At 37.8% G+C, this 26,142-nt stretch overlaps 3 protein-coding genes and 3 non-coding genes across 9 annotated transcripts; 3 read left to right on the top strand and 3 right to left on the bottom strand.

Annotated features, from left to right (window-relative positions):
- Positions 1-733: 733 nt before the first annotated feature.
- Positions 734-11,850, bottom strand: LOC103421564 (AUGMIN subunit 2-like). 2 transcript variants are annotated; one of them, XM_029107998.2, is made up of 7 exons: positions 11,540-11,850; positions 11,131-11,256; positions 10,939-11,043; positions 10,451-10,519; positions 9,974-10,087; positions 3,865-4,152; positions 823-1,122 (listed from the first exon to the last, which is right to left on the bottom strand). In XM_029107998.2, exons 1-7 carry the CDS (start codon positions 11,660-11,662, stop codon positions 1,045-1,047), a joined length of 903 nt encoding a protein of 300 aa, XP_028963831.1. In that variant the 5' UTR covers positions 11,663-11,850; the 3' UTR covers positions 823-1,044. The 2 variants fall into 2 exon arrangements, with proteins under 2 accessions (XP_028963830.1, XP_028963831.1); XM_029107997.2 differs by lacking the exon at positions 3,865-4,152 and having other exon boundaries at positions 734-1,395.
- A 1,077-nt stretch (positions 11,851-12,927) lies between these two features.
- On the top strand, positions 12,928-12,994 carry LOC114827225 (small nucleolar RNA U49). Its single transcript, XR_003776443.1, has one exon. It is a non-coding gene; the product is annotated as a small nucleolar RNA U49 (small nucleolar RNA).
- Positions 12,995-13,120: 126 nt separating this feature from the next.
- Positions 13,121-13,275, top strand: LOC114827224 (small nucleolar RNA snoR2/U65). Its single transcript, XR_003776442.1, has one exon. It is a non-coding gene; the product is annotated as a small nucleolar RNA snoR2/U65 (small nucleolar RNA).
- Positions 13,276-13,332: 57 nt separating this feature from the next.
- LOC114827216 (small nucleolar RNA snoR77Y) lies at positions 13,333-13,413 on the top strand. The gene has a single exon (XR_003776434.1). It is a non-coding gene; the product is annotated as a small nucleolar RNA snoR77Y (small nucleolar RNA).
- A 1,501-nt stretch (positions 13,414-14,914) lies between these two features.
- On the bottom strand, positions 14,915-19,687 carry LOC103442642 (nucleobase-ascorbate transporter 1). Of its 3 annotated transcripts, NM_001328981.1 has the most exon segments (17): positions 15,212-15,424; positions 15,557-15,717; positions 15,797-15,874; positions 15,959-16,050; positions 16,145-16,203; positions 16,326-16,457; positions 16,569-16,665; positions 16,745-16,932; positions 17,018-17,077; positions 17,581-17,656; positions 17,745-17,845; positions 18,130-18,246; positions 18,283-18,459; positions 18,558-18,655; positions 18,758-18,875; positions 19,219-19,232; positions 19,394-19,469. In NM_001328981.1, coding segments are annotated over 17 exon segments (1,857 nt in total).
- A 4,835-nt stretch (positions 19,688-24,522) lies between these two features.
- Positions 24,523-25,227, bottom strand: LOC103442930 (uncharacterized). The gene has a single exon (XM_008381716.2). The coding sequence runs from the start codon at positions 25,225-25,227 to the stop codon at positions 24,523-24,525; it is 705 nt and encodes a 234-aa protein (XP_008379938.2).
- Positions 25,228-26,142: the final 915 nt, after the last annotated feature.

Genomic DNA, 26,142 nt, shown 5'->3' with positions numbered 1-26,142 from the left:
AGCTTCTCGTTTTGGGCTTTTTACGTATCACAAGGCTGTACATCTTTTAAGGGTGGGAGATGAAGGTGCACGAGGAATTTGGAACATTTAACGCGGCGAAGTTATATGCATTTGTTGCTACAGCCTACCACCACATTGAGATGGGTGCATAATATATGCATTTGATCTTTCATTTTCAGAGCACGAACTGCACAGGATGCAACCAATGCCATATGAAAATATTTTAAATAAGAAAAATCTTATTTATTGAAGAAATATATTGCACATATAGAAGTAGCAACGTATAACGACATTATTCGAATGCTAATAATAGCTCTCGTTTATTATAAAAAATAAATATAATAAATATAATAAAAAAACCTCATGTTTATGTAAAGTTTATTTTGACAAGACATACCAGTAACGTGATTAGTTATTATGAAAGAAGTGTTATAGACATTGACGTTATGTACATTCTTAAAGTATTAAAATCAACATCGACCTTTTCTCTTGCCCAACATTGGAAGAAAAACTACAAGGAAAAATGATAAACACATTATTTTTAGCTTCTCACACATGTCTGTTTAATTTTATTTGTTGTTTGATTTGGAGTTTGTAGAAGCTAAAAGTATTACGTGAAATTCACTTCCCAACTACAATACCTAAAATGTGAAAGGGGCTTTGAGAACCTTCCTGGAGTTACTGGCTGACCTGTTGAGAATTGACTGTATAATTGTATAGAGCTACTGAGAACTTGGTGGTGTCTTCTGAATGTCTTATTTTCACAACGTCAAAGAATAACAAGATCTTCACATGATCATTTGGTTTATCAACACTCAACACTCAGCCTCCACTTCTCGAGCTCAAATCTCATTAACAACAATTGTTAAAACCCAACGAAATCTGCTCATGATACAAAAATGCCTATCAAATCCTACGAAAAGAATATAAGTTCGGCGGGATTAACTCAAAACATTTCCACACAATTTTTTAGCAGAAGCCTATTACAATGACTATTTCACACAAACACATACACTGAGTCACATGCAACGAATGTCAGTCTGACTAAACACCGTTGTTTTTAACTGATGGAGGCCATGACAATCTCCGGTGGCTAGCTCCATCCACCCCACCGTTTTCATCCTCTGATTCTCGATGCTCGACTTCAGGCCTCCTTGAGCTTCTGATAGCTAAGTCATCAAAGCTTGGTTCACTTCTCCAAGGAGGTGGAGTTACACATTCGGAATCACCTGGTATTCTTCGGGAAGAATCCTTGCCTGGTGTTATAGGTGATGACGCATCAGTACGACCAACTCTGAGATGCTGAAGTGTTGAAAATGATTCCCTGATGGCAGACATTGCTTGAAAGAACCGGGTGCATGATGCTAAGGCCACAGGAATTGGACGAAGCATTTCCTGCGTCAGTTATACAAAATGAAGATCACATCATGCACAAGTAATTTCCCAACGTAAAAGTTCTATATATCTGTATTCTGGATTCTCACATCCTGATCGCAGTACATGGTAGATCAGATATAAATCCTTAGGTAAAATAATGGAGCAAGGCCAGAGATGCAGTGACATTCATGTGCCGGGGATGTGGATAATTTCATAAGATGGGAGGAAGCCAGTGGCTCCAAACATTTCTGAAGAAAAAAACAGAAGTATCAAAGGCCATGTTACAGAACGTCACTGCACGTCAAGGAATAAGTTACGCAAATAATGTGATGAAAAGAGAGATACGAGAGGTACACGGCAAGGAATAAGTTAATACGGTATTTTTTTTAAATATCTTCATGTTAAAGAGTATATACGTTTTTGTTTGCCTTTTTATTCATTTGATGACTCATGTGTTTCGGTCACACGGAAAAATCTCTTCTTTACTAGAAGTCTAAAAGTTTGGTGGTGGCACTTGGTTATGGTAATTACGTGTCAATTGGGAGGAGGAGGAGGAGGAGAGGTTGTTTGGATAATTTGATTGATTTTGTAATATTTGACAAACTTGGTTAATAATTGTAAATAGGAATGTTGAAGTTGGGGTGGTTCGTTTCTTAGCTGCAAAGGCAACAATATTAATTTTTTATGGATGACGTTGATATAATAATATACATGGTTTTCAATTGTTCAATCAAATTTTATTTCAACTACAGCTTGACTTTTTTAGCATAATAAATGCAGCTTCAATTGTTTAGCATTAATGAGTTAATGGTTAAGTGGTATCGGTAGAGTTCGAACATGCACAAGAGTATATAGATAGTATTATTTTACATCACTTAGTAAAGCGTCATTTGCAATAGTTCGAGCTGAACTTTTGGGTGAATGCTCGTGAGTCATAGTTAGAGCTTGCATTTTTTAACACAACGTGTTATATAACTTGAAATCCGTACAAAAATGGGTTCACTATATTTCACACCTTTAAAGTTTGGGATAAGTTTCAATCGGTCACATAAGTTTTGATTTTCTGTTGTTGCACGTTAAGGTATTGGAATTGTTTCAATGTGTTATTTTGGTTTAGTTGATTGTATGATAATTGAAGTGCTGAGTTTGAGACTCTTATATAGGCTAACGTGTAAGCTCTTTTTGCACGATATTAATTTACATATCGTTTTACTTGTTGACCAACTCATGATTTGACACGAATACAACATGATATGGATAAACCTAAGCACAAACCATTACCATCTCCAGACCAAGTTATAGCTCCTCGTTTTGGAAAGAGGATCATTTTCGAAACCACTTTGTGGGGATCCTAAGGAACCCCATATCCTAACTGTTTATCGTACATCGTGCGATCGATATACGATAAATAACTAAGATGTGAAGATCTCTAGAATCTTCACAAAATAAATCCATATGAGATCTAATTCTCTCGTTCTGGGCTTTTTACGTATCACAAGGCAGTACATCTTTTTAGGGTGGGAGATGTGAAAGGTGCAGCAGAATTTGGAACATTTAACGCGGCGAAGTTATATGCATTTGTTGCTACAGCCTACCACCACATTGAGATGGGTGCATAATATTTGCATTTGATCTTTCATTTTCACGTACGAACTGCACAGGATGCAACCAATGTCATATGAAAATATTTTAAATAAATAGGATTTATTTATTTATTGAAGAAATATATTGCACATATAAAAGTAGTAGTGTAGAACGACATTATTCGAGTGCTAATAATAGCTCTCATTTAATTTTATTTTTTTTAAACTCCTGTTCATGTAAAGTTTAATTTGTTAAGACATACCAATAACGTGATTAGTTATTATGAAAGAAGTATTGTAGACGTCGACGTTATGTACATTCTTAAAGTATTTTTAGTTTCTCACACACGTCTGTTTAATTTTATATGTTGCGTTTGATTTGGAGTTTGTGAGAAGCTAAAAGTATTGCGGGAAAATCACTTCCCAACTACAATACCTAAAATGTGAAAGGGGCTTTGAGAGAACCTTCCTGGAGTTACTGGCTGATCTGTTGAGAATTGACTGTATAATTGTATAGAGCTACTGATAACTTGGTGGTGTCTTCTGAATGTCTTATTTTTACAAGGTCAAAGAATAACAAGATCTTCACATGATCATTTGGTTTATCGACACTCAACACTCAGCCTCCACTTCTCGAGCTCAAATCTCATTAACAACAATTGTTAAAACCCAACGAAATCTGCTCGTGATACAAAAATGCCTATCAAATCCTACGAAAAGAATATAAGTTTGGCAGGATTAACTCAAAACATTTCCGCACATTTTTTTCGCAAAGGCCCATTACAATGACTATTTCACACAAACACATACACTGAGTCACAGGCAACGAATGTCAGTCTGACTAAACACCGTTGTTTTTAACTGACGGAGGCCATGACAATGTCCGGTGGCTAGCTCCATCCACCCCACTGTTTTCATCCTCTGATTCTCGATGCTCGACTTCAGGCCTCCTTGAGCTTCTGATAGCTACGTCATCAAAGCTTGGTTCACTTCTCCAAGGAGGTGGAGTTACACATTCGGAATCACCTGGTATTCTTCGGGAAGAATCCTTGCCTGGTGTTATAGGTGATGACGCATCAGTATGACCAACTCTGAGATGCTGAAGTGTCGAAAATGATTCCCTCATGGCAGACATTGCTTCAAAGAACCGGGTGCACGATGCTAAGGCCACAGGAATTGGACGAAGCATTTCCTGCGTCAGTTATACAAAATGAAGATCACATCATGCACAAGTAATTTCCCAACGTAAAAGTTTATATATCTGCATTCTGGATTCGCACATCCTGATCGCAGTACATGGTAGATCAGATATAAATCCTTAAAAGATCTTTGATGTTTGACTCCGTGTCTTGAATTAGCGAATAATCCCTTTAGTGCTATTATCAGCAAATTGTAACAGTTTCATACTCCGTAGTTGCCCACAACCAAATGTCTTATAACTTATGTTGATGCACAAAATTGGAGGTCTTGGAACAATGTAAATCTGCAAGAATGTAAATAACACAAGATGTATCGTGGTTCACTCCAATGTTTGGGCTACATCCACACTGATATTGTATTTCTCTGTTTGTAAGTGGATTGTGAGAGAGAGCTTCTGAGGGTGAGAGTGAGGCTTTTCTCTTAATCTCATAGCTTGAAGATTGTGAGGGTGAGAAGACTCTTTTATAGACTAAGGGCTCCTCCCTTTTTTACATATTTGCCCCTTTATTTATTACATAATTACATTTGAGTCCCCCGAGTATTTATACGCGATCTAAATATGGAGGCCCTAAGTATGGTATAAACAGTAGTCCCTCAAGTCTTCAGTCAAGAGAGTCTTTTGGCTGGAGACTTGAAATTCAGTCAATGTGTGGGCCGAAGTAACTAGATGTCATCTAGAACTGAATACTCGATATGAGGCGGTGCTTAATGTGAAATGATGTTCAACTAGAAGTAGCACATGTTGCGAGGCTGCTCAGCTTGTGGCTTATGTTGCCTTTGGTTGGCTCGGCTTGTGGCGTTGAAGGTGAGGAAGTCCCTTTTACAAAATAAGGGATCGTTCCTCAATACATAAATGATGGGATAGAGATGATGCTCGCGGCGAGGCGATTGCTCAGCAGGCGGCGATGCTTTCTAATGATGGTGAGGGAGTCTCTTTTATAGAATAAGAGCTCGCTCCTCAATACATAAATGATGGGTTATGAGTGATGCTTGCGGCGAGGCGATTGCTCAGTAGGCAACGATGCTCTCCAATGAAGGTGAGGGAGTCCCTTTTATAAAATAAGGGCTCGCTCCTCAGTACATGAATAATGGGCTAAGTCCCCCCAGTATTTTTCATGAGGCCCAGTTGAGGCTCAATATATGATACATAATGTAGTCCCCCAAGTTTTCAGTCAATAGGGTCTATTGGTTGGAGACTTCAAATTGAATCCATGTATGGGCCGAAGTGGCAGTTGTTCGGAGGCAGTATTTGTATACCCTGCACTGAAGCTTTGTAGGTGAAGCTTTGAAGCTAGAGCTCTGTAAATGAAGTTTTCGAAACTGGAGCTTTTGTAAATGAAGTTTTCGAAGCTGATTGACATGAGTGATGCACATGAATGTTTATCTTGATTGACATGAGTGATACTCATGGATGTTGACATGAATGATTGTCATGAATGTTTATGTATGATTGACATGAGTGATGTTCATGAATGTTTATGTATAATTGACATGAGTGATGCTCATGTATAATTTTGGAATACTGGACATACTTTTGATCACCTAGTGGGTGATACTAGCGGCAGGCTGCCAAATAATTTTGGAGTACTGGGCGTACTTTTGATCACCTGGTTGGTGATACTAGCGGCAGGCTGCCGAATAATTTTTTGTAGTACTGGACGTACTTTTGATCACCTGATTGGTGATAATAGCTGCAGGCTGCTGAATAATTTTGGAGTACTGAACGTACTTTTGATCACCTGGTTGGTGATAATAGCGGCAGAGTGCCGAATAAATTTAAAGCCATAGGGCCTGGCTCTTTTGGGCATATGGGCATTCGCCCTCCCCATAACATTCCAGCCCATTATTTTGGGTTTTTTTTATTTTTTTATTTTTTATTTTTACCCTATGATGGGGTTTATACATATGTCTCCGAAAAATAAAAAAAATAAATCACATCATTCAAAAATAAATCCGATCATCTGCTCAATGGGTCATGCCCATAATGCCATCACCACCGCAATTATGTCTGCTTTTTTTTTATCTTCTTTTGCTTTCTGCTTTTGCTTTTGTTTTTCTGCTTTGCTTTTGCTTTTTCTACTTTGCTTTTGCTTTCCACCGCACTCTCTCTGTCTCTTCACCTGGCAAACAAAATGAATCATAATAATAGGAAGCTTATCTTTTGCTTTTCTCTCTACTTTTCTCCAAACATCCTTTTTCTTTTGTGGGAGTGGTTGAGTTGTCTGATAGTTTGCAATGATCTCTGAGATTGATCGAGTAGTGGGTTGTATCATGAAAGTTTCTTAAGATTCATGAGCACGTTATCATCGACATCTTGACCAAAAGCCCAGTACCCGATCAGGGCCATTGGGAAATAACAAATTGCGTTGATAAAATAGGCTCCCATGACACCTTTCCACATGGGAATTCTCAACGGCTTCTTGGGAGTCGACGGAATTGTGGCCTGGATTTCAAGCGCCACTGCATGCACGGCAAATGCAAAGGAGATGTAACCTTATGGCTGTCATTGGTTCTTCTCTCTGATCCCCTGAAGAAACCTTGAGCATGTGATCTTGGATCTTGCTAGGCAGTTGAATGACTGTAAAGTGATAGAAAATCATGCGTCGATTTTCTTCCTTCTGTTCCGACGGCCGGGGCTGAGGAAGCTCCATATCCGCACAGGCCGCCGACTTAGATATTATTTTCTCGGAAAAATTCGTAATTTTAAAGGAACTTCAGTGATTTTTGCTTCCGTTTTCAAGTTCTTTCGACTACTTCAGCTTCACAGATTGGCGGGGAGCCTTCAAAGTTCGAAGGCACATTAGCTTTCGCTTTTAGAAGACGAGATGAAACAAAAAAATCAAAAACCCAAGCTTTGATTCGAATTCTCTGAATGCTTTTCGATACCAATTGCTTTGCTTCGCCTGCAACTCTGCAGTTTCAGCGATTTGAAAACTGTGAATTATTGCAGCAGTTCACGTGAAGATTCAGCTCCACAGTCGGAATTTCACTTTTCGGAAATTCTCATCATTTTCGTCTTCTTCTTCTGAATTTCCGATGACGAACTGTGCGCCGATAGTCGGACTCTCTCTTTCTCTCTCTCTCATCTCTTTCTCTCTCTAAAACTTTGTTTCTCTCTCTTGGCCACCTGAAGAAACCTTGAGCAGAAATATGAAAGAAAAGCCTGCTTAAGGTTTCTTCAGGGGATCAGAGAGAAGAACCAATGGCAACCATAAGGTTACATCTCCTTTGCATTTGCCGGGCATACAGTGGCGCTTGAAATCCAGGCCACAATTCCATCGACTCTCGAGAAGCCGTCGAGAATTCCCATGTGGAAAGGTGCCATGGGAACCTACTTTATCAACGCAATTTGCTATTTCTTAATGGCCCTGATCGGGTACTGGGCTTTTGGTCAAGATGTCGATGATAATGTGCTCATGAATCTTAAGAAACTTTCATGATACAACCCACTACTCGATCAGTCTCAGAGATTATTGCAAACCATCAGACAGCTCAACCACTCCCACAAAAGAAAAATGATGTCTGGAGAAAAGCAAAAGATAAGCTTCCTATTATTATGATTCCTTTTGTTTGCTAGGTGAAGAGACAGAGAAAGTGCGGTGGAAAGCAAAAGGAAAGCAGAAAAAGCAAAAGCAAAACAGAAAAACAAAAGCAAAAGCAGAAAGCAAAAGAAGACAAAAAAAGCAGATATAATTGCGGTGGTGATGGCATTATAGGCGTGACCCATTGAGCAGAGGGTCGGATTTATTTTTGAATGATGTGATTTATTTTTCTTATCTTTCGGAGACATCTGTATAAACTCCATCAGAGGGTAATAATAAAAAAAAAAACCCAAAATAATGGGCCGGAATGTTATGTGGAGGGCGAAGGCCCCAAAATAATGGGCTGGAATGTTATGTAGAGGGCGAAGGCCCATTTGCCCAAAAGAGCCAGGCCCTATGGCTTCAAATTTATTCGGCACCCTGCCGCTATTATCACCAACCAGGTGATCAAAAGTACGTCCAGTACTCCAAAATTATTCGGCAGCCTGCCGTTATTATCACCAACCAGGTGATCAAAAGTACGCCTAGTACTCCAAAATTATTCGGCAGCCTGCTGTTATTATCACCAACCAGGTGATCAAAAGTACGCCTAATACTCCAAAATTATTCGGCAGCCTGCCGCTATTATTACCAATCAGGTGATCAAAAGTACGTCCAGTACTACAAAAATTATTCGGCAACCTGCCGCTATTATCACCAACCAGGTGATCAAAAGTACGCCCAGTACTCCAACATTATTCGGCAGCCTGCTGCTAGTATCACCTACTAGGTGATCAAAAGTACGTCCAGTACTCCAAAATTATACATGAGCATCACTCATGTCAATCATACATAAACATTCATGGCCATCATTCATGTCAACATTCATGAGCATCATTCATGTCAATCAGCTTCGAAAGCTTCATTTACAGAGCTCTAACTTCAAAAGCTTCATTTATAAAAACTCCAGCTTTGAAATCTTCATTTACAGAGTTCTAGCTTCAAAGCTTCACTTGCAAAGCTTCACCTACAAAGCTTCAATGCAGGGTATACAAATACCGCATCCGAACAACCGCCACTTCAGCCTATACATGGATTCAATTTGAAGTCTTCAACCAACAGACCCTATTGACTGAAAACTTGGGGGACTACATTATGTACCATATATTGGGCCTTAACTGGGTTTCATGAAAAATACTTGAGGGACTTAATCCATTATTTATGTACTGAGGAGCGAACCCTTATTCTATAAAAGTGACTCCATCACTTTTATTAAAGAGCATCCATTATTTATGTACTGAGAAGTGAGCCCTTATTTTATAAAAGGGACCCCCTCACCTTCATTGGAGAGCATCGTCGCCTATTGAGCAACCGCCTCGCCGCGAGCATCACTCCTAACCGATCATTTATGTATTGAAGAGCGACCCCTTATTCCATAAAAGGGACTCCCTCATCATCATTAAAGAGCATCGCCGCCTGCTGAGCAACCGCCTCGCCGCCTGCTGAGCAACCGCCTCGCCGCGAGCATCAACTCTAGCCTATCATTTATGTATTGAGGAGCGATCCCTTATTCTATAAAAGGGACTCCCTCACCTTCAACGCCACAAGCCGAGCCAACCAAAGGCAACATAAGCCACAAGCTGAGCAGCCTCGCAACATGTGCTACTTCTAGTTGAGCATCATTTCACATTGAGCACCGCCTCATATCGAGTATTCAGTTCTAGACGACATCTAGTTACTTCGGCCCACACATGGACTGAATTTCAAGTCTTCAGCCAAAAGACTCTCTTGACTGAAGACTTGGGGGACTACTGTTTGTACCATACTTAAGGCCTCCGTATTTAGATCTCGTATACATACTCGGGGGACTCAAATGTAATTATATAATAAATGAAGATGCAAATATGTAAAAAGGGGAGGAGCCCTTAGTCTATAAAAAGACCTCCTCACCCTAACAATCCTCAAGCTCTAAGATTCAGAGCAAAGCCTCATTTTCATCCTCAGAAGCTCACTCTTTCTCACAATCCACTCACAAACAAAGAAATACAATATTAGTGTGGACGTAACCCAAATATTGGGATGAACCATGATACATCTTGTGTTATTTACATTATTGCAGATTCACGGTCGGATTTACCTTGTTCCAAGACCCTCCGGTTTTGTGCATCAACAACTTATAAACAAAGCAACATCAGGAATATTCTCAAAATTGAAGCAACTAACGTGGAAAAAGAACTACCGTGCTACATGCATTCTAAGTAATTTAGAAACGAAAAGCTTCTGCAATCATACCCCCCAAACCGAAGGAGGCTCCTTAAATGTCTGACTCCACTGGAAATCTGCAACTGATGCTGTCAAGGCCCCATAATCACCAGCAGCCTTCATCAATAATTCAGAGAACTGTTTCTGCACAGTCCCAAGCAAAAGATTCCACAAACATAAAGAAAACAGTCTTTTCACAAGAAATACAAATAGTCTTGTAGCAGTCCGTCCCAGATTTATATTTCCACAACAGCTAAAAAAAATTGGTTCATACTTTTCTATTGCAAAATTTACAATATGACATACGATTAAGTTTGTCCCAAGTTCCCAACAGTTGTTTTGATGAATCTAAACTCCTTCCAAATAAGACGGATTTAGTAACAAACACTTAGAAGGGTTAAAAAAAAAAGGCCGATACAATCATAGCCTAGAATGTAAAATACAAGACAACCTACATGAATCCAAACCAAAGAGATTTTACACTGCTGAACACAAACCATGGCCAACCTGATACTCTGCTTCTACTGGAATGCAATCGAGTGAATATGGTTGTTGAAGACGGGCTATGATGCGATCCTGCCAGTGATTTGAAACAAAACAAACACGGAGGAATTATTGAGAAACAATTTGAAGGGGCTGTTATTGAGAGTTAAACATGCATATGAACTATGTCAACTACTTATGACATAAATTACACAAATCTAGGTGGCATAAAAAGGAACTCAACGAATGATAAGACTCTAAATTTTTTCTTCCAGAATTCAATTTTCAAAGAACATGATAACCAAAGCATCAGTTTATAACACAACTAGCCTGGACATATATACAAAAGCGTATTCTTGATAGGAAAGGCAACAATTGCTTGAAAAGAGATGCTATGGTCCATTTGATATTACAGATATTAGATCAATCCAGAATTTGACAAAGATAAACAAATCGAATAATAAATCAGATGTACTACAATAACAAAACAACAATGTACCACAACGATTTACCTTATTTTGAATTACATCTTTCAAAATGGTAGTGATCCTTGCTAAAGTTTCGCACTTCTTCTCCATTTCACTCGCATGTGTCAAATGTGCTACGTTTTTATCATCCTACAGACAATATAATCCCAAGCCAGTTCAGCAGATAAGGTAACCTCGCAAACTCGAAACACGAAAGAAGAGACTCCAGCAGCTCACCTTTCTCCCTTGGAGTTCAACTTGCAGATCGGTTATTTTTCTCTGTACAGAGGTAAGGTCCCTTAGAACCTTTATCAAGTCATCACCCTTTTCACCAGTACTACTGGACAAGTTCTGAAGCTCTTCCTACATCAAAAAAGTAAAATTCAAACTTTTCTGAAATTCAAATCAGGAAGCTGCCACATTACAAACTTAACCAAGTAATCAGCTTTCTTCTTCCACTAATATATAACTATTTAATTCCAATTGGGTTTTCAAAATTAAGCTCATAAATCTGGAAAATGTAGGAAAAGCTAAAACATGGGGAGTAAAAGCACGATGGGTTGGAGCTAATTCGAAGTCCAAACTAGCCAAACAGTGAAATTGGACATGGAGGACAACATGTGCAGAAAGGAGAGCGAGGGTTTACCTGAGTAGGAGGAGCGGCAACGGAGAAGCCGAGATCCGAAGCGATGGAGAGGGCGTCAGACATGCCGCCGATGCGCCGCAGCGGTTTCTTCCCAACCCAAGTGCTGTCAGTCCCCATCGACATTGCCGCGCCACCCAAACAACGCCGTTCCGGCAACCACCACAATTTGCTTCTGTTGGTCGTCTCTCTCCACTGAGTTCTTGCTTTCAGAGACAGCAATGCGCTGGAAAATTTCAAACCTGTTCGCAACGAACGCCCTCTGGCAGGCCGGGTGGACCTGCAGGACCCGTTCTTCAGCCCAATTTTTAAGGCCCAATGGTTTTATAGAAGGTCTAAACTAATAAACATTGTTCTAAAAATCTCTGTCTAGGCATTAGTCAGCTGGTAACCGTCCGATTAATATAGACGTTTGAAAATTAAGAAATTACGCCTAAACCTACTGAGGCGCCCGCCTAGACCGCCTAGGCACCCGCCTAGCCTGCTCAAACCCGCCTAGGTTGCCACTCATTTAGACAGAAGATAGATAACTTTCATTTTACATTTTATTTTTTCCAATAATTTGTAAGAGATGTTGAATACTTGAATGAACACACATTATATGCTTGTTCCCCATGTTTTCATTATGTTCCAATAGCTCATAATATATATGTCATTCTATTTTGTAGTTTATGGTGAAATTATATATATTTTAAGTATAAATAGACACTTATTTATATGAAATATAGTAGATTTAGTTAAATCCGTCTAGTCCACCTAGGCGCCCGCCTAGCCTCCTAGGCGCTAGGCCCCAGCTCGCCACCCAACTAGCGCCTAACATCTTTTAGAACCTTGCTAATAAACTATAGAAAGGAGGATTCAAAATTATATTATTATAAACGAGTAACATGTTGTGATTTACGGCTCAAATTTAAAGTGTTAGATACAAATTTGGAAGTGACGGTCGATCGAACAAAAATAGAGGAATTCTAGGCAATCGATCGGAGGTGGCAGCCGAACGATTGGAAACAGGCAGAGAAATCTTCTTGCAATTTTTGTTTTGTTTTGTTTTGTTTTTTCTTTTTTATATGGGCAGAGTTTTACACTTCTTTTGAAATGACGATTATATTAAATATGTGTAAGTATTATAAGTAAATTAAAAAAATTACTTTTAATTAAAGACAAAAAATGAAAAATTGGGCCAAATTAGAGCCCAACCCGCCAAAACAAAGGCCATGCGGCAATTAGGGTTCTACAAACATCGTCACCTTCCCTATATAAACCCCTCTCGTCCTCCCAATTCGCATGTCGCTTTGGTAATTGTCTGTATTCACGCAGTCTCACATCTCTTCCCAATTCGTGTCTCAGTCTATTTCTAGGGTTTCAGGATCTTTTACCTTCTTTCCGATTGATTTCAATGAGGAAGAATGCCCGAAGTGATAGGAAGTGCCGTATGACACGTTATACAGCGCCGCCCAGACACTAACGGAGGCCGCCTCGTTCCCATCCCCCAATGATTAGTTTATTGGCCGGGAAACTGGCGTGCGGGTCCGGTTTGCCGCCGCCGTGCTTGATTTGGAACGGTATTTATCAGATTTTTGTAAAGGTTCGATGCCGTGACGACGGTAGCTAAATAGCCGTGACCCGTATTGTGCTATGATTGAACCGAGAGCGAGGATCTTCTGTTTCGCATTCTGATAGGAACCTGTGGATCCTAATTTTTTACTGGTCCACGGAGCCGTTTTACTGCGATTACATTTTTAAGTTTCTTGAAGTTTTATTTAATTTTGATAAAACAAATTCTTTTGTTAAAGGATGAGCCTATGAGGATTTTGTTTTAGTTGGAATTACCGACTGATTTTTATTGATGTCAAATAACTGGCTTTCTGAGGCTTCAAAAATATTTTTAATTAAATGGGGTTTTTTTATTTAAATTTAAAATATTGGACTTTTTTATTATATATTTAAGTGAATTTTGAAAAGAAAAAAAAAACAATTGAAATGCTTAGAATCACATAATTAGTACTCATTTCAAACTACATTTAAAGTTCATTTTGAATCCTAAAACACTTTTAGCGAAATCGCTTTCAGTCTTTTTAAAAAGACATCTAAACGAGCTTTTAGTTGGTAGTGTTTTACTAAAGGGAGACTTTGGATGCGGTCCTTAGTCATGAATATTCTTTGATTGAAACCTTATTAGTTTTTAATTTTTGATTGAGATCCCTGAAATTAATGTGATAATTTATTTCTATGTACGTTACTATTTTTTTTTAAATTAAAAATTAGAAATTTTAGTTGTTTATATAAATGAGATTTTAAATAAAAAAACCATAATTTGTGGGATTAAAAATATTAAAATATAATCTACTATTGTGTGTGTGTGTGTGTGTGTGTGTGTGTAAACATGGGTACATTCATCAAAATTAACCAAAAAAATCAAAACATGGGTACATTCTTCAAAATCACAAAAAAAAAAAAGATATTAGGCTTAATAACATTAGTAAATTTCTTTGGTTAAACTTGACATAGATACATTTTAAAACCAAAGAAAAAAGAATGTACCCATATAAGTTTAAAAATGGATTAGAAAAAAATTGAATAGATTTTATATTAAAAAAGGGGTACATTTTACATATAACAAATTTTTATATTTAAGAATGAGTACATTTTAAGATTAAAAAGTTTTACATGAATGGGTACATATAATTAGAATGGGTAAATTTAGCAAAATAAAAAGTACAAATAAAAAAATATATGGGTACAAATACAAATAAGCTTTAAAAAATATGGGCACAAAAAGAAATTAATATATGAGTACAAATTAAAATTGAAAAGAAATTGGTACAAATTAAAAAAAAATTACAAATTAAAAATGGATACAAACTAAAGCTAAAAATATATGACAAAAAATTTAGTCATAAATATAAATATACTAATTGTAACATTTTTAACATTAAATGAATATATTTAGAAATAAAAAATATTTTATTATTGAAATAATGAATGATTTAATAATACCAAGGACCTTGATCAAAAATTGAAAATGAATAGGATTTTAATCAATGGAGTAGTAAAAGGAAGGATGAGAACCTAATTTTTCCTTTACTAAAACCCCAAGTGCTTATTGAATAAGGATTTGGAAGTCCTTAAACCCTAAGCCCTTGTTGAAATATCACTTGGTATGAGCTTTTTCACAGTGAAAAAACTCTCATGTTATGTGCAAAATTGTCAGAAGTGCTTTTTGTCGTGGAAACCCACTACCAAAGTGTACTTATATAACTCATTTAACAAAGTGTACTTATATAACTCATTTAAACAAACAAATTTATGTACCGAGAACACAAGGCGCATGATGATACTTGATTACGATATAATTTAATGCTTTTTCAAAGCTGTTGGTTAAGAGAAGGAGAATATATTCCTTTATTATTTGAGTCTACAAAAAGCAGCATATGGACCAACCAATTGCCCTACAATCTCCCCTACCTTTAACTGAACCCTATGACACAAAGGTCCCCAAAAATTGACAAGCCGAATTAAAAATAAAATAAAATTCCCATTTGCTAAAATTAATTATCCTCGGATCATATATTACTACTCTAATCAACCTGATTAATCATTGTTAATTTGCAATTAGATAAGCTTGGGTGGAGCTCTTGATCTCACTCAACTTCCGTTGATCGTGCCGGCCGGCTGCTATGTAGGCGGGAAGAATCTGTTGAGGTTAAACGGCAACGTGTAGAACTCTTCATTTCTGTTGTCTCCTCTGAATGTTCTGAACTTAACCCACCACGGCATCCCTCTGTCCTTCTTCGATTTTTCCACCTCTAAAGTGTTGTCAAGAAACACCGCCACGATTAGCCCCACGGTTGGAGGAGATGAGAATATAGTGTTCAGGAATGCATTGAACTGCAAACACACACGAAATGGCATCACATTTTGCATTTAACGGGATCGATATGTATTACTTCATCGACAAGATATGCCAATATGTCTTTAGAACTTAACCAGAATGCTAGAGTTTGTTAGGATGCTACTCACCCATCCAGCATTGGTATGGACGAGACCATGGTGCGAGGGGTTCCAATATTCGTTGAAAAAGCGAGGGACAGATATCCCAAGGAAGAGAGAGAGCCCGGTGATGATGAGGTTTCTCATAGAATTCATGTTTGTGAATTGAAGAAATGATAACCCTACCGAAGCTGCAAACAGGCAAGTAATGTTTGTGAAGAGAGTGAAAGAAGGAAATGATTAGGAAGCTTACTTAGGCTCATGACATACCCACGAGGCCGAAGAGAACACAGTATAAAGCTGCATATATCGGGAAGGGTATCGATGCAAATACAGCCCCAAATTTACCTACAAACGGATTAGAGAGGAAATCAAATCTGAATCTCGATCGTGCTCTAAACCTCCTTGAATGTCAGAGAGTTAAATACTGACCTAAGGTTGAGAAGAATATCATGAATGCAGCAGAAATTTGAACAACTCTACGACTTCCAACTCGGGTTAGTCCAAGAAGTCCGACATTTTCCCTGGTAAGCATAAACCTGATCTTAGTCAAGCTAATTTTAAATGGCAGAGAAGGCAACAAACTAAACTTTGCAGCAATCTATTGTGGTGTCTTACACAGAAACAGTAGAACCAGTGCCCGTACCAAAAAGTCCGTCAAGCAAAATACCGATGCCCTGAAAAATATGTTAAAATTTCTGATTAAAGTTATCTCCAAGATGCTAGCATGATGAATGAAAGATTTATCAAGCTCAATCCATGATAGATAACAAAAGCAGGTGTTTCAAAATTCATTCACCTGCCAGCCAATTCCCCGGCTCAATACATAAGCAGGAGGAGGAGTGGCAATTGCCAATCTTGATGCTGCCTTGTACGCAGCAGTTGACTGCACCATATAAGCAATTGTCAGGAAACCGACATATTCCCAAATCTTAAGACACATAACCAACATGGCACACTAAGGAGGCTGCTGTTGATAAGTGAAGCAATAAAGCGTTGCGTATCATGAATGAAAACCACATTTCAAAAATTGAATAAATACCTCAACCATTGAAACAAGAACTGCGGACATCATTGCACATGAGTGACCTGCTGAAAATGTAGGAGGACCCCACTGCAGAGGATATGGGAACTTGAACCTAAAATGGCGGAATAAAGATCTTAAAACCAAAAAGAGTTCAGAAGCATGATGAGAAGGCAAATTCTTCTTTGACATACCATGGGGCAGTAGATATGAGATTTTCCCTGTCTGTGCGGCAGCTGATTTGGGTTCTAACAGGCTTGTCACGGTAAGCCCCACCGGCGGTTAAGATAAGGGAATAGATCCAAATGATCGTGACACAAAACAATACTGGAAACCGTTCAAAAATAGGGACATCTCTAAATGGTCTCACATGCTTCAGATACTGAGAATAAACAAAGACAAACTTTCGTCAAGGACAGAAACGATTAGTAGACGTGTCAATGCAATTTTAATAGAAAATCACTTACTTGAGACAACCCAATTACCAACAACAGCATCGGAATTCCAATTTCCACACAATTTCCCAACTGAAACAAACATAGAGATTATATACTTGCATAATTTTCCAAAAAATTAACATAAAGATAGCAAACGGAATATGTGGTTTCCGTAGCATATAGTAAAAAACCAAGCTAGATGAAGTATGCTTATTTAGAAACGTAATGTGGTTCAGTTCTCACCAAGTTTTAAATTTTGTGGTCGAAAAAGGACTTATTACATGACAATTTAGATATATTAGAAAAGTTCATTAAAGGGGGAGAGGTTCTGGAGGAAAATATGGGATATACAAAATTCATTGAGAGTGAAAATATCCTATGGCAAAATGTTTACAATATGCTGAAGTGCTTAATGGGGTCTTCTTTAAGTAAAATTCCAGAATTGTGGGATATTCTAGAACAAATGGACGAAAGTTTTGTGATTCTCTAGAAAAAGAAATGCTGCACCAAATGAGACACAAACTATGTGGCATAGAAGCTCCTCCGGGGTCAACCTAAGGGAATGATAAATTGCCTCTCATAGAAAAACTTACCGCAGGAAAACCCCGTTCAAACAATCCCAAGCCAACCAATCCAACTACAGGTGCCATGCCAAGTGGACTGAAAAACCTGCAAGATAACCCGTATGGTGCTAAATCAATCAATTACAGAATAGGAGCTTTTTTTTTTTTTTTTACATTTTCTAGTATCGCCATACCTTGAGAAAAGACCCCAAACTTGGCTGTAACCCAGAATGATTTGTATGCTGGAGGCTACAATTAGAGCTCCTTGGATGGCACGCATTGTTTGTATAAATCTCTGCAAACCCATGACATGGGAAGATCTCTTTCAATACCCTATCAAATAAGAAAGGTGCTAAAGTACAACTGCTAAATAGGAAATCAAGGCATAAATATCTGATGGGATTGAGGTTTCCGTTGACATGAATTGTAATATCTAAAGTCACAAAACTTATGAATCGCATGCACTCATTCCCCCTCCTATTCAGCCTTAAAATGATCCACATTTGGGAGACATCGCATTTTGCAGGGTAAGCTTGCAATGAAGCTACATTTCTGCATATTACTCTCAAACTCAGGTACTTGATCTTCCAGATCCAGCTGCCAGTAAATCAGCATGCAATTCGTCCCCAATACGTGCGCTATAATGTCATGAAATTTTTGGTGCATATATTTATTTCCACAAGCATCCCAGACACACTGCATATGGTGAAGAGTACTAGGAGAGTTACTTACTTCATGAGGTTCAGCAATCCGTTGCAATTTGTGGTCGCTCACAATATAAGCTATGGGAATGACATAAGAAAAGGACCCCCCAACTACCGCAGGCAACCTGGTTCCGAAAAGCGCTTGGAGAAGGGTGTTAATTCCAGCAACAAAGAGTAGCGTTTGTATGACTCGTGCTTTGTCACCCTGGTCATGATCAAGAAAACGGTATTTAAAAGAAATAACAGAGTGACCAAACAAGATTGCCAGAATAAATTTGTTGGTTTGCACTAAGATTGGCTTACATCACTTCCTCCCATTGCAGGGACCAGCGCCGAAGGAATCATTACACTCGTACCAAGCATCATGATGTAGTTTTGAAATGCTAGAAGTATGGTTTCAGCTGCAAGACAAAATCTTCAACAAATAAATACAAATGAATGATCAAGCAAACAAATTGCATACTTTCCCACCACCCCTAATCCTTAAAAATGCACACATTGACCATTAGATGCCATGTCTAAAGCATGATTCACAACTCCAACTGCTCCACAAGCAGCGGAGAAGCTCTGCCCTGGTGGGCAAAATGGTAATGAGAACCCTCCTCTCCTCATTAGTATTTCCTAATGAGTTGCTGCATTTCACCAGTAATTACAAATTTAATATTCCCAGCAACCAGACAAGGCATATAAGTTTTTATATTTGTTCCAACTTCTGGATAATAAAATCACATTCCCCACCAGTCTCTCGATATGGTAAATGTTCAAATTCCCAGATTTTCTAATTACTCACAGAACTCAACAACTCAGACACTCAAAAAATACACCTAAAGAAAAAAGTAGTGCGACATTGCTTGAATTCATACTCTCTGAAGAAATTTCAAATACCAGTAAATATAATCTCAGCAGCCATTGAAGCCACCAAAGCAAACACCTTGAAAGCAAAAACCCCTCACTTTTCTCTTACCCAATAACCTTTGGCTTCAAAAACCAAAACCCAGATCAACAAAAATGGAGATTGATGCTTAGACAGAGGCAGAGATAGCTAACCCCAACCGACTTGAAAAATCCAAAGAACCCCATTTGTTATTTCACCCACAGAACTCAGATATTCTGAAAAACAGAGAGAGAGGAGAGAGTACCCCAAGGAGGGTTGGAGTCTATGCAGTACTCCAGGTCTTGGAGCTGATCCATGGGAGGGTGGGTAATGTCAGCCATTGTTGAATCCTCCTGTGAACTGAGCTGCTCAGATTACTTCCACACAAACCAAAAAAACCCAGAAATCCAAAGAGGAGAAGAAGAAGGAATAATAAAGTAAAGTTGCAGAGATATAAAGTGAGAGAGAACACTCAGAAAAAAAAAAAAAAAAAAGAGAAAGAACAACATGCAAAGCCTCTCTGTGACGCTCTCTCTGCTGTCGTCGGCCAGCCTGCCTCTCTCTCTCTACCCTCTCTTTAAACAGTCTATATACGATATTACGCATTTGCCCTCTCCCCATTTGGGGCCGCTGTCCTCCTTCAACATTGAAAAGACGCTTTTGTCCATGCCATTGTTGTACGGCAAATCTTTTTTATGAGTGGTTTGTTTTTTGGGGCCCAAGGAAAGGATACTCTATGACCTCTATGGGACTCTATATGACTGTGAATGAGAACCTCATAACATCAGCATTCAATTGTGACATGTTGATCATTGGGTTTGACGCAGAATTTTATTTCAGTGTATTTCCCGTCACGGGATTTTATTAGTAACTTTAATTGAACTGAGTTATACAAATTTACGGTTCGTTATTGTTTATGTGCGTCCGAACAAATGTCATCATTAACAAATCGGTCTTTAGTGTACTACTCTTAACTTATGTGATGGCAACAGTTGTCCACGACAGCGTTAGAGACACAGTTACACATAGTCATTGATGCATTGTAGCGTCCATTTGCTTCAAAATCTAATAAACTCTCGTGCATGCGAGCAACTGTCATTACCATACTTGGGTTGTAGGTAAAAGTCCAAATGGAGCTCTCTAGTTTAACTAACACGAGTTCTGGCAAAACAACAATGGGCCATTTATGCGTTAGTGAATGTAATTGTTTACGCATTAGAAAATCTACTTACATCAACAACTGAGAACTACTCACGCACATAACTAATTGTGAAAGTTCAGTAGCTTAACTTTTGGTTAAGGAATTTTGCAAGATAAATGATAAAAAGACTCTCTCAAAGTGAGACTTTCCGTAACCTCTTTTTTTTTTTGTACAACATTTTATAATGTTTGACATGATAATTGTGCCAAAAATATGAGGTCAAATTTGAATCGAGATATCAAAAGATGACATGGACAAAGAGATGTCAAATTTGAAGCTGCTTTCAAATTTTATTTTTGCTATTTCCAACAGCATTCCACATTTTTTTTTTGTCGAAAAGACATTCCACTCGACTTACCTTAAATGTTAGCATATTTAAATATTATATTATTATTTTTAAACCAACAACAACTCAACTTTTATTATTTTTGTTAAAAAAAAACATGAATGAAGCAATAAATATGGCATATCAAGTGAAAAAACAATATTGACAATATATCAAATTAACAAATCAGATATCAAATTAAAATTTAATATTTTAAATTTGACAGTCTTATTTAAAGATGCTCTTGTATTGCAATACATGAACGACCAAGAGCTATTTATGCACAGAACCAGAAGATGGTTGATTTAACTTTTTATTTTTTTATCTTTTTTTGGAAACTTGGTTGATTTAACTTTTGGTCAAGAGAAGGTCATTGTTGGTAATCCACAGTGAAACGTCACAGGTATGTGGGACCGGGGGCAAGTTAATGAGCTGAATTACGGTTACATTTTTTCAGAGAAGTTGACGGAGCATTTAATTACATTACTTGTCCTTCCCTTTTTATTTTTTGTTTTTGTTTGTGAGAGGGGAAAGTAAGGGAATATTAGTTGGTGTGAATGTCTTTTTAAAATGATTGAAAATTCTTTTAGATATAGAAAAAATTGGATTTCAAAAGCATTTAAATGTTTTCTGTAAAAAATATCAGTTATGTGCTTCTTTCAGGAAGCAGTGCTATTTCAATATTTACGTGCATCTTTACTAAATATTGGTTCTAAAAATATTTTCACCAAAAACGTTTTCAGTCATTTTAAAAGTATAACTAACATTAGAGGCTGCCCAAGTGAAGCGGACTGTGGCAGTGGGAGGTAAATAAGTGGAAAGAGGGGGGACCAAAGTGGTAAAAAGTGTGGGTCAAAAAGTCAAAGAAAGGGAAGACACGTGCGGGTGTTTAATTAGAGCTTTCGGCTTCTGCTTTGCAACATATATTCCCACTTCCCGGTTTCCCACCACCAGCATGACATTCCCTCCCCTTCCCCACGAAATCCGATTCCCCTCCTCCAGCTTTTTTCAAAAAAAAACTTTTTAAAACTTTTTATAAAACGCAAAAACATATCCAATCCAATCCTTTTTTTTTTTTTTAATTTTTAAAAACGTAAAAACAAATCCAATCCAATCCCTTTTTTTTCTAAAACGAAAACCAACTATCGTCGTCTGAGCTAGCTGTTGTTTCGTTTTCAAGTTCACAAGATAAGAATCTCCAAAAGCCAAAACACTCTCCCTCTCTCTCTCTCTCTCTCCCTACTTTCTCTCTCTAAAAATCTTTGTGTTGTTGGATGCATTTGCCAGCCTAAAAACGAGGGGTGGGGTGGCTTCAGGCTCCGAACTTTTTTATTTTTCTGTAGAAAATAGATAAGGGCCGAAATTTTTGGGTTTTTGAAATTGCTTTTTATTGGCACGAAAAGTTTGCATGATGTCATTTGAACTAGGGTTTATGATGGACAGATATATATATATATATATATATATAGGTTCATCGTATACTCTATGATTGCTTCGTTGCTTGTGCCCTACGACCAAAAACAAAACAAAAAAACACAGTTTCATCACCTACAATACAATTGGCATGTTAATTATATCGGTACGTTATTGACTATTGACATATTTTTCGTGCGTATTGATTATAATACGGATACTTTGATTATGTAATTATCGATATACTTGTTAAATGGGCATATAAGACAGTGGTTACAACTATCCCAAATAATCACTTGCATTACAAGTTAGAATGTAAAATCACTACTTCAAATGCCCTGACAGTAATCTCAACATTTTTTTCATATGAGAATTAGATGGACATGCAATTTTTGGATAGTATAATGTTTTAAAAGACGGAGGCAAAGCCAAGGCGTTTCATCGATAACTCCAACTAACTGAAAGTCTTGAGGTTTTAGGTGAAGCCCACGTGATGTAAATAATTGGGGACTATTGTGGGTTATAAAAAAGATTACAAAACTTAGCTCAAAACGATTTCGTTTCGGGCCAAAAATCTTCTTCTTCTTCTTTACGATCGTCTTTTTCATGAAGATGCTGCCTCTACAACAGAAAAAATAATAATAATAATAATAATGAAGGACACAACTTCAGAAGCCCAACCTTACTTCGAGGGGTGCCCTTAAAATTTCAAGCAAGGATTTCGACCGCCATAGCAGTCCCTAAGACGCTCCTTAACCACGTCTAGGCGAGTTTTCACCTACTATCCCTAGGTAGAGGCGTTTCCACCTCCGTCCCTCCTCCGAAGCCACCTAAGTACTCATCGAGGTGCGTTTTTTATAACACTGGTATAATGAAAAAATTGTCCGGTAATATGGAACAGTGTAGCATAAGATAAATTATAATGCATGTTTATTATATGTGCATACATACATATATATATATATATATATATATATATATTATTTTATAAGTTGCAATGCGTTAGTCAAAGCATGTGTGTCTCAGTGTCTGTGTCTGTAACAACAGATGTTGTTCCCCTCTTGTAAAACAAAATTAATTAAATAATCATCTTTAATACCCTTTTTAATATTTTTCGAATTTGGAATAACTTGTTTACCTCCCAAACCCCACCATCAAATCAAATCTTGTAATTTGGCCATATTCTTTGCTGCACCCCACTCTAATTACTTGACCTTATTCTTTTTCTTCTGTTTTTTTTCCTCAAATGATTAAGAAAAGAGCAACTTAAACGATAATGGTGCACTATTATTGTGATATTTTGTGCCGCTCGTACAATATTATTATATAATAAAAATTAACACACGATGACAATATATTACTAACACAAAACGTTATATATAGTAGCAATGTACACGTGCCATATCAGAGAGACTTTTTAGTATATTTGGTACAAATGGCGATCAAGGATTCAAATCTTGAGTGGTCCCAGTGTTAAAGATTCAAGTTTTTTAGATAAAAACAGAGTGCGAAGCGCATATTCTTTAGTTTTTCACTATGGCATTTCATCGAACATTTGATGAGTGATATCGAGAGAATTTGTCGAGTGTGTGTCTATGTAACCTGTCAAGATATGCCTAACTTGTGTTATATCAAACATTTAGTAGTTACAAAGGTACCCGTAGAAAACATTCGGAGGGTTCACATGTATGTTTTATGAACTTCGGTGATCTTGAGACCACCTAGGTCTCAGTGTGTACTTGCTTTTGCTCGGCACATAAGCCAGTATATTACGTGTTATAATACAAATAAAAAGACATTAAAAAATATATCAATCTCTTCACTTATATAATAACATTTTATATACCGACTTGTGCTCGTACATAGAGTAAGGGCTTGCTGTTCCTTGCGTACTCATCTATGACAACAGCTATCATGAGTGATTTACCCAAGAAAGAAAATATCACCAAATATTTAAGGGAATAAAGTGAGGTGAGCTCATGAGTTGCTGAGGGTTTTGCAGATGACTCTGGCTGCACATATTTCTTTCCCTTTCTGCGACTGACTTGTCACTCTCTTGGTCTCCCTATAGTTAATCAACAAGGACACCACCATTCAGCAACAATAACTCTTTCACTCTCCCTCTCACCGTTCATTTTTGTTTTCATACTCTCTCTTAGTGTAAATAATATCGTCTGCTAAAAATTTTTTTTTGAAGTTATGCAACTTCAAGTTTGGATGAAGTAGGAGGCGACAGGTTAGAGAAGTATGTATAAGCTGCATGTACTTCATTATCCATAAAATTTTGATTGAAAATTAAACCTTGACATAAGAACCGTTTGTTAAATGTTAGAGGACTATGCCACTAATGTTACAGTCTAGTAATATTCTTCTTCATTTGATAGTGAAAAATCTCGACTTTGACTTGTATTTTAAATTTCTATATCGTTTTTTTTTCCCCGAAGATAGAAATATATTAGATACGAATAGAGAGATTTACATCCTGGGCTAGGATGTTAAACAAGAATTCAGGCCTAATACAGTCCCACCCAAATTCACGACCCTCCTTGAAAACAAACTTAGCAACCGAGTGAGCAGCAACATTGCTCTCCCTAGGCACGGAAGAGAACGAAACAGACCTCAACCTACGCACTAGAACCTCAATATCACCAAGAATACATTCGAGATTGAAATCATGAGGCAGCTCATGCCTAAGCATTTGAATAATCACCTTGGCATCAGATTCAATAACAACATTGTCATACCCGTAGTCAATGCAAGCCATGAGAGCAGTCCTAATTGCAGAGGCTTCCCCAGCAGTCGCAGAGTGACACAACTCAACACCCAATCCCCCCGCACCATGAAAAAGTCCCGCAAAGTCACGGCAAACCCATCCCACCCCCGTGCGGAGAGTGGTCTTGCACCACGAGGCGTCGGTGTTGACCTTTAGGACCCCGAACGCCAGCTTCTCCCATCTGCAACCCCCACGGTCCAAGGACGAGATCATCGGTCGACACCTAGGCTGTTTTCCCTCAGTCGCACTGAGCGTAGCGTCTCTGAATTCAGAGATGTTCCTGCTCCAGGACTCCAAAAGTTCCAAGAGCTGCCTATGCACACCATTAAAAACCACCTCGTTTCTGTTTTTCCACAGTCTCCGTAACCCAAAGGCAAACTCCTGCATGATCTCCTCCACGGTGTCCCTCCCCTTGACCCGAGACCAGAACAACTCCCAGCTAGATAGGAAGTCAACACCTACCAGTTCAAAGGAGTTCAACTGAAGCGGAGAGGAGAACCAGAATAGGTGGTTGAGGTTACAACGGAAGAAGAGATGAATTTCTGACTCATCCACAACACCACACTCCACAGACGTTGTCCACTCTCATATGTCGCCGCAAGCAATCAAAATGACGTAGGACTATGGAGTATGTACTATACCTACAAGCATATTTCGTACTAGGCTAAGTAGGCATGGGCCAGTTTAGCATGACGTCCATAGCCAAACTCAGAGAAAAGCCCAAATTTCTACAGAAGGGTAGGCAACCATCACTTCAGATTCTGCCAGAAAAAAGCTCCTTTTAGAATTTCTGGCAGTTGTAGGATAGGATGTAGGTGATGTTATCGGATTAAAAGCCGATTCTATTTGTTTGCAGCTTTATCACCACGTTGGATAAAGCTTAAAAATTTAAGTAAAAAAACTTTAAATCTTATTTAGAAACAGTTTTTCTCTTTTAATAGTTCGTTACCACTTAAAAAGTTTGCCAAAGATTATTAAAAAAATAATTTTAGCCTTTTTTTTGTGACCTTTTCAAAAATAAACTTTATGTAAACTATTCTCATTGATTTTTATGACTAAATTTAACATAAAAATATTCAAATTTCGATAAATAATGAAAAATAGCACAATGTAAGTTTTATAGAGTTTTTTTAGGTGAAATTTGAATTAAATAAAAAAATAATAATTGTTTGAGATGTTAAATTTTGGGCTGTTGAATGATTTTTTTACCGTCATAATTAATATCATGTAATCACAACCATTGAATTATAAGTAAAATAAATAAAAACAAAAATAATTTGAAATATGACCGTTGGCTAACGG

Source organism: Malus domestica, chromosome 09 (assembly GCF_042453785.1).
Source record: "Malus domestica chromosome 09, GDT2T_hap1".
Classification (NCBI taxonomy): Eukaryota; Viridiplantae; Streptophyta; class Magnoliopsida; order Rosales; family Rosaceae; genus Malus; species Malus domestica.
This window is presented reverse-complemented; position numbering and strand designations above follow the sequence as displayed.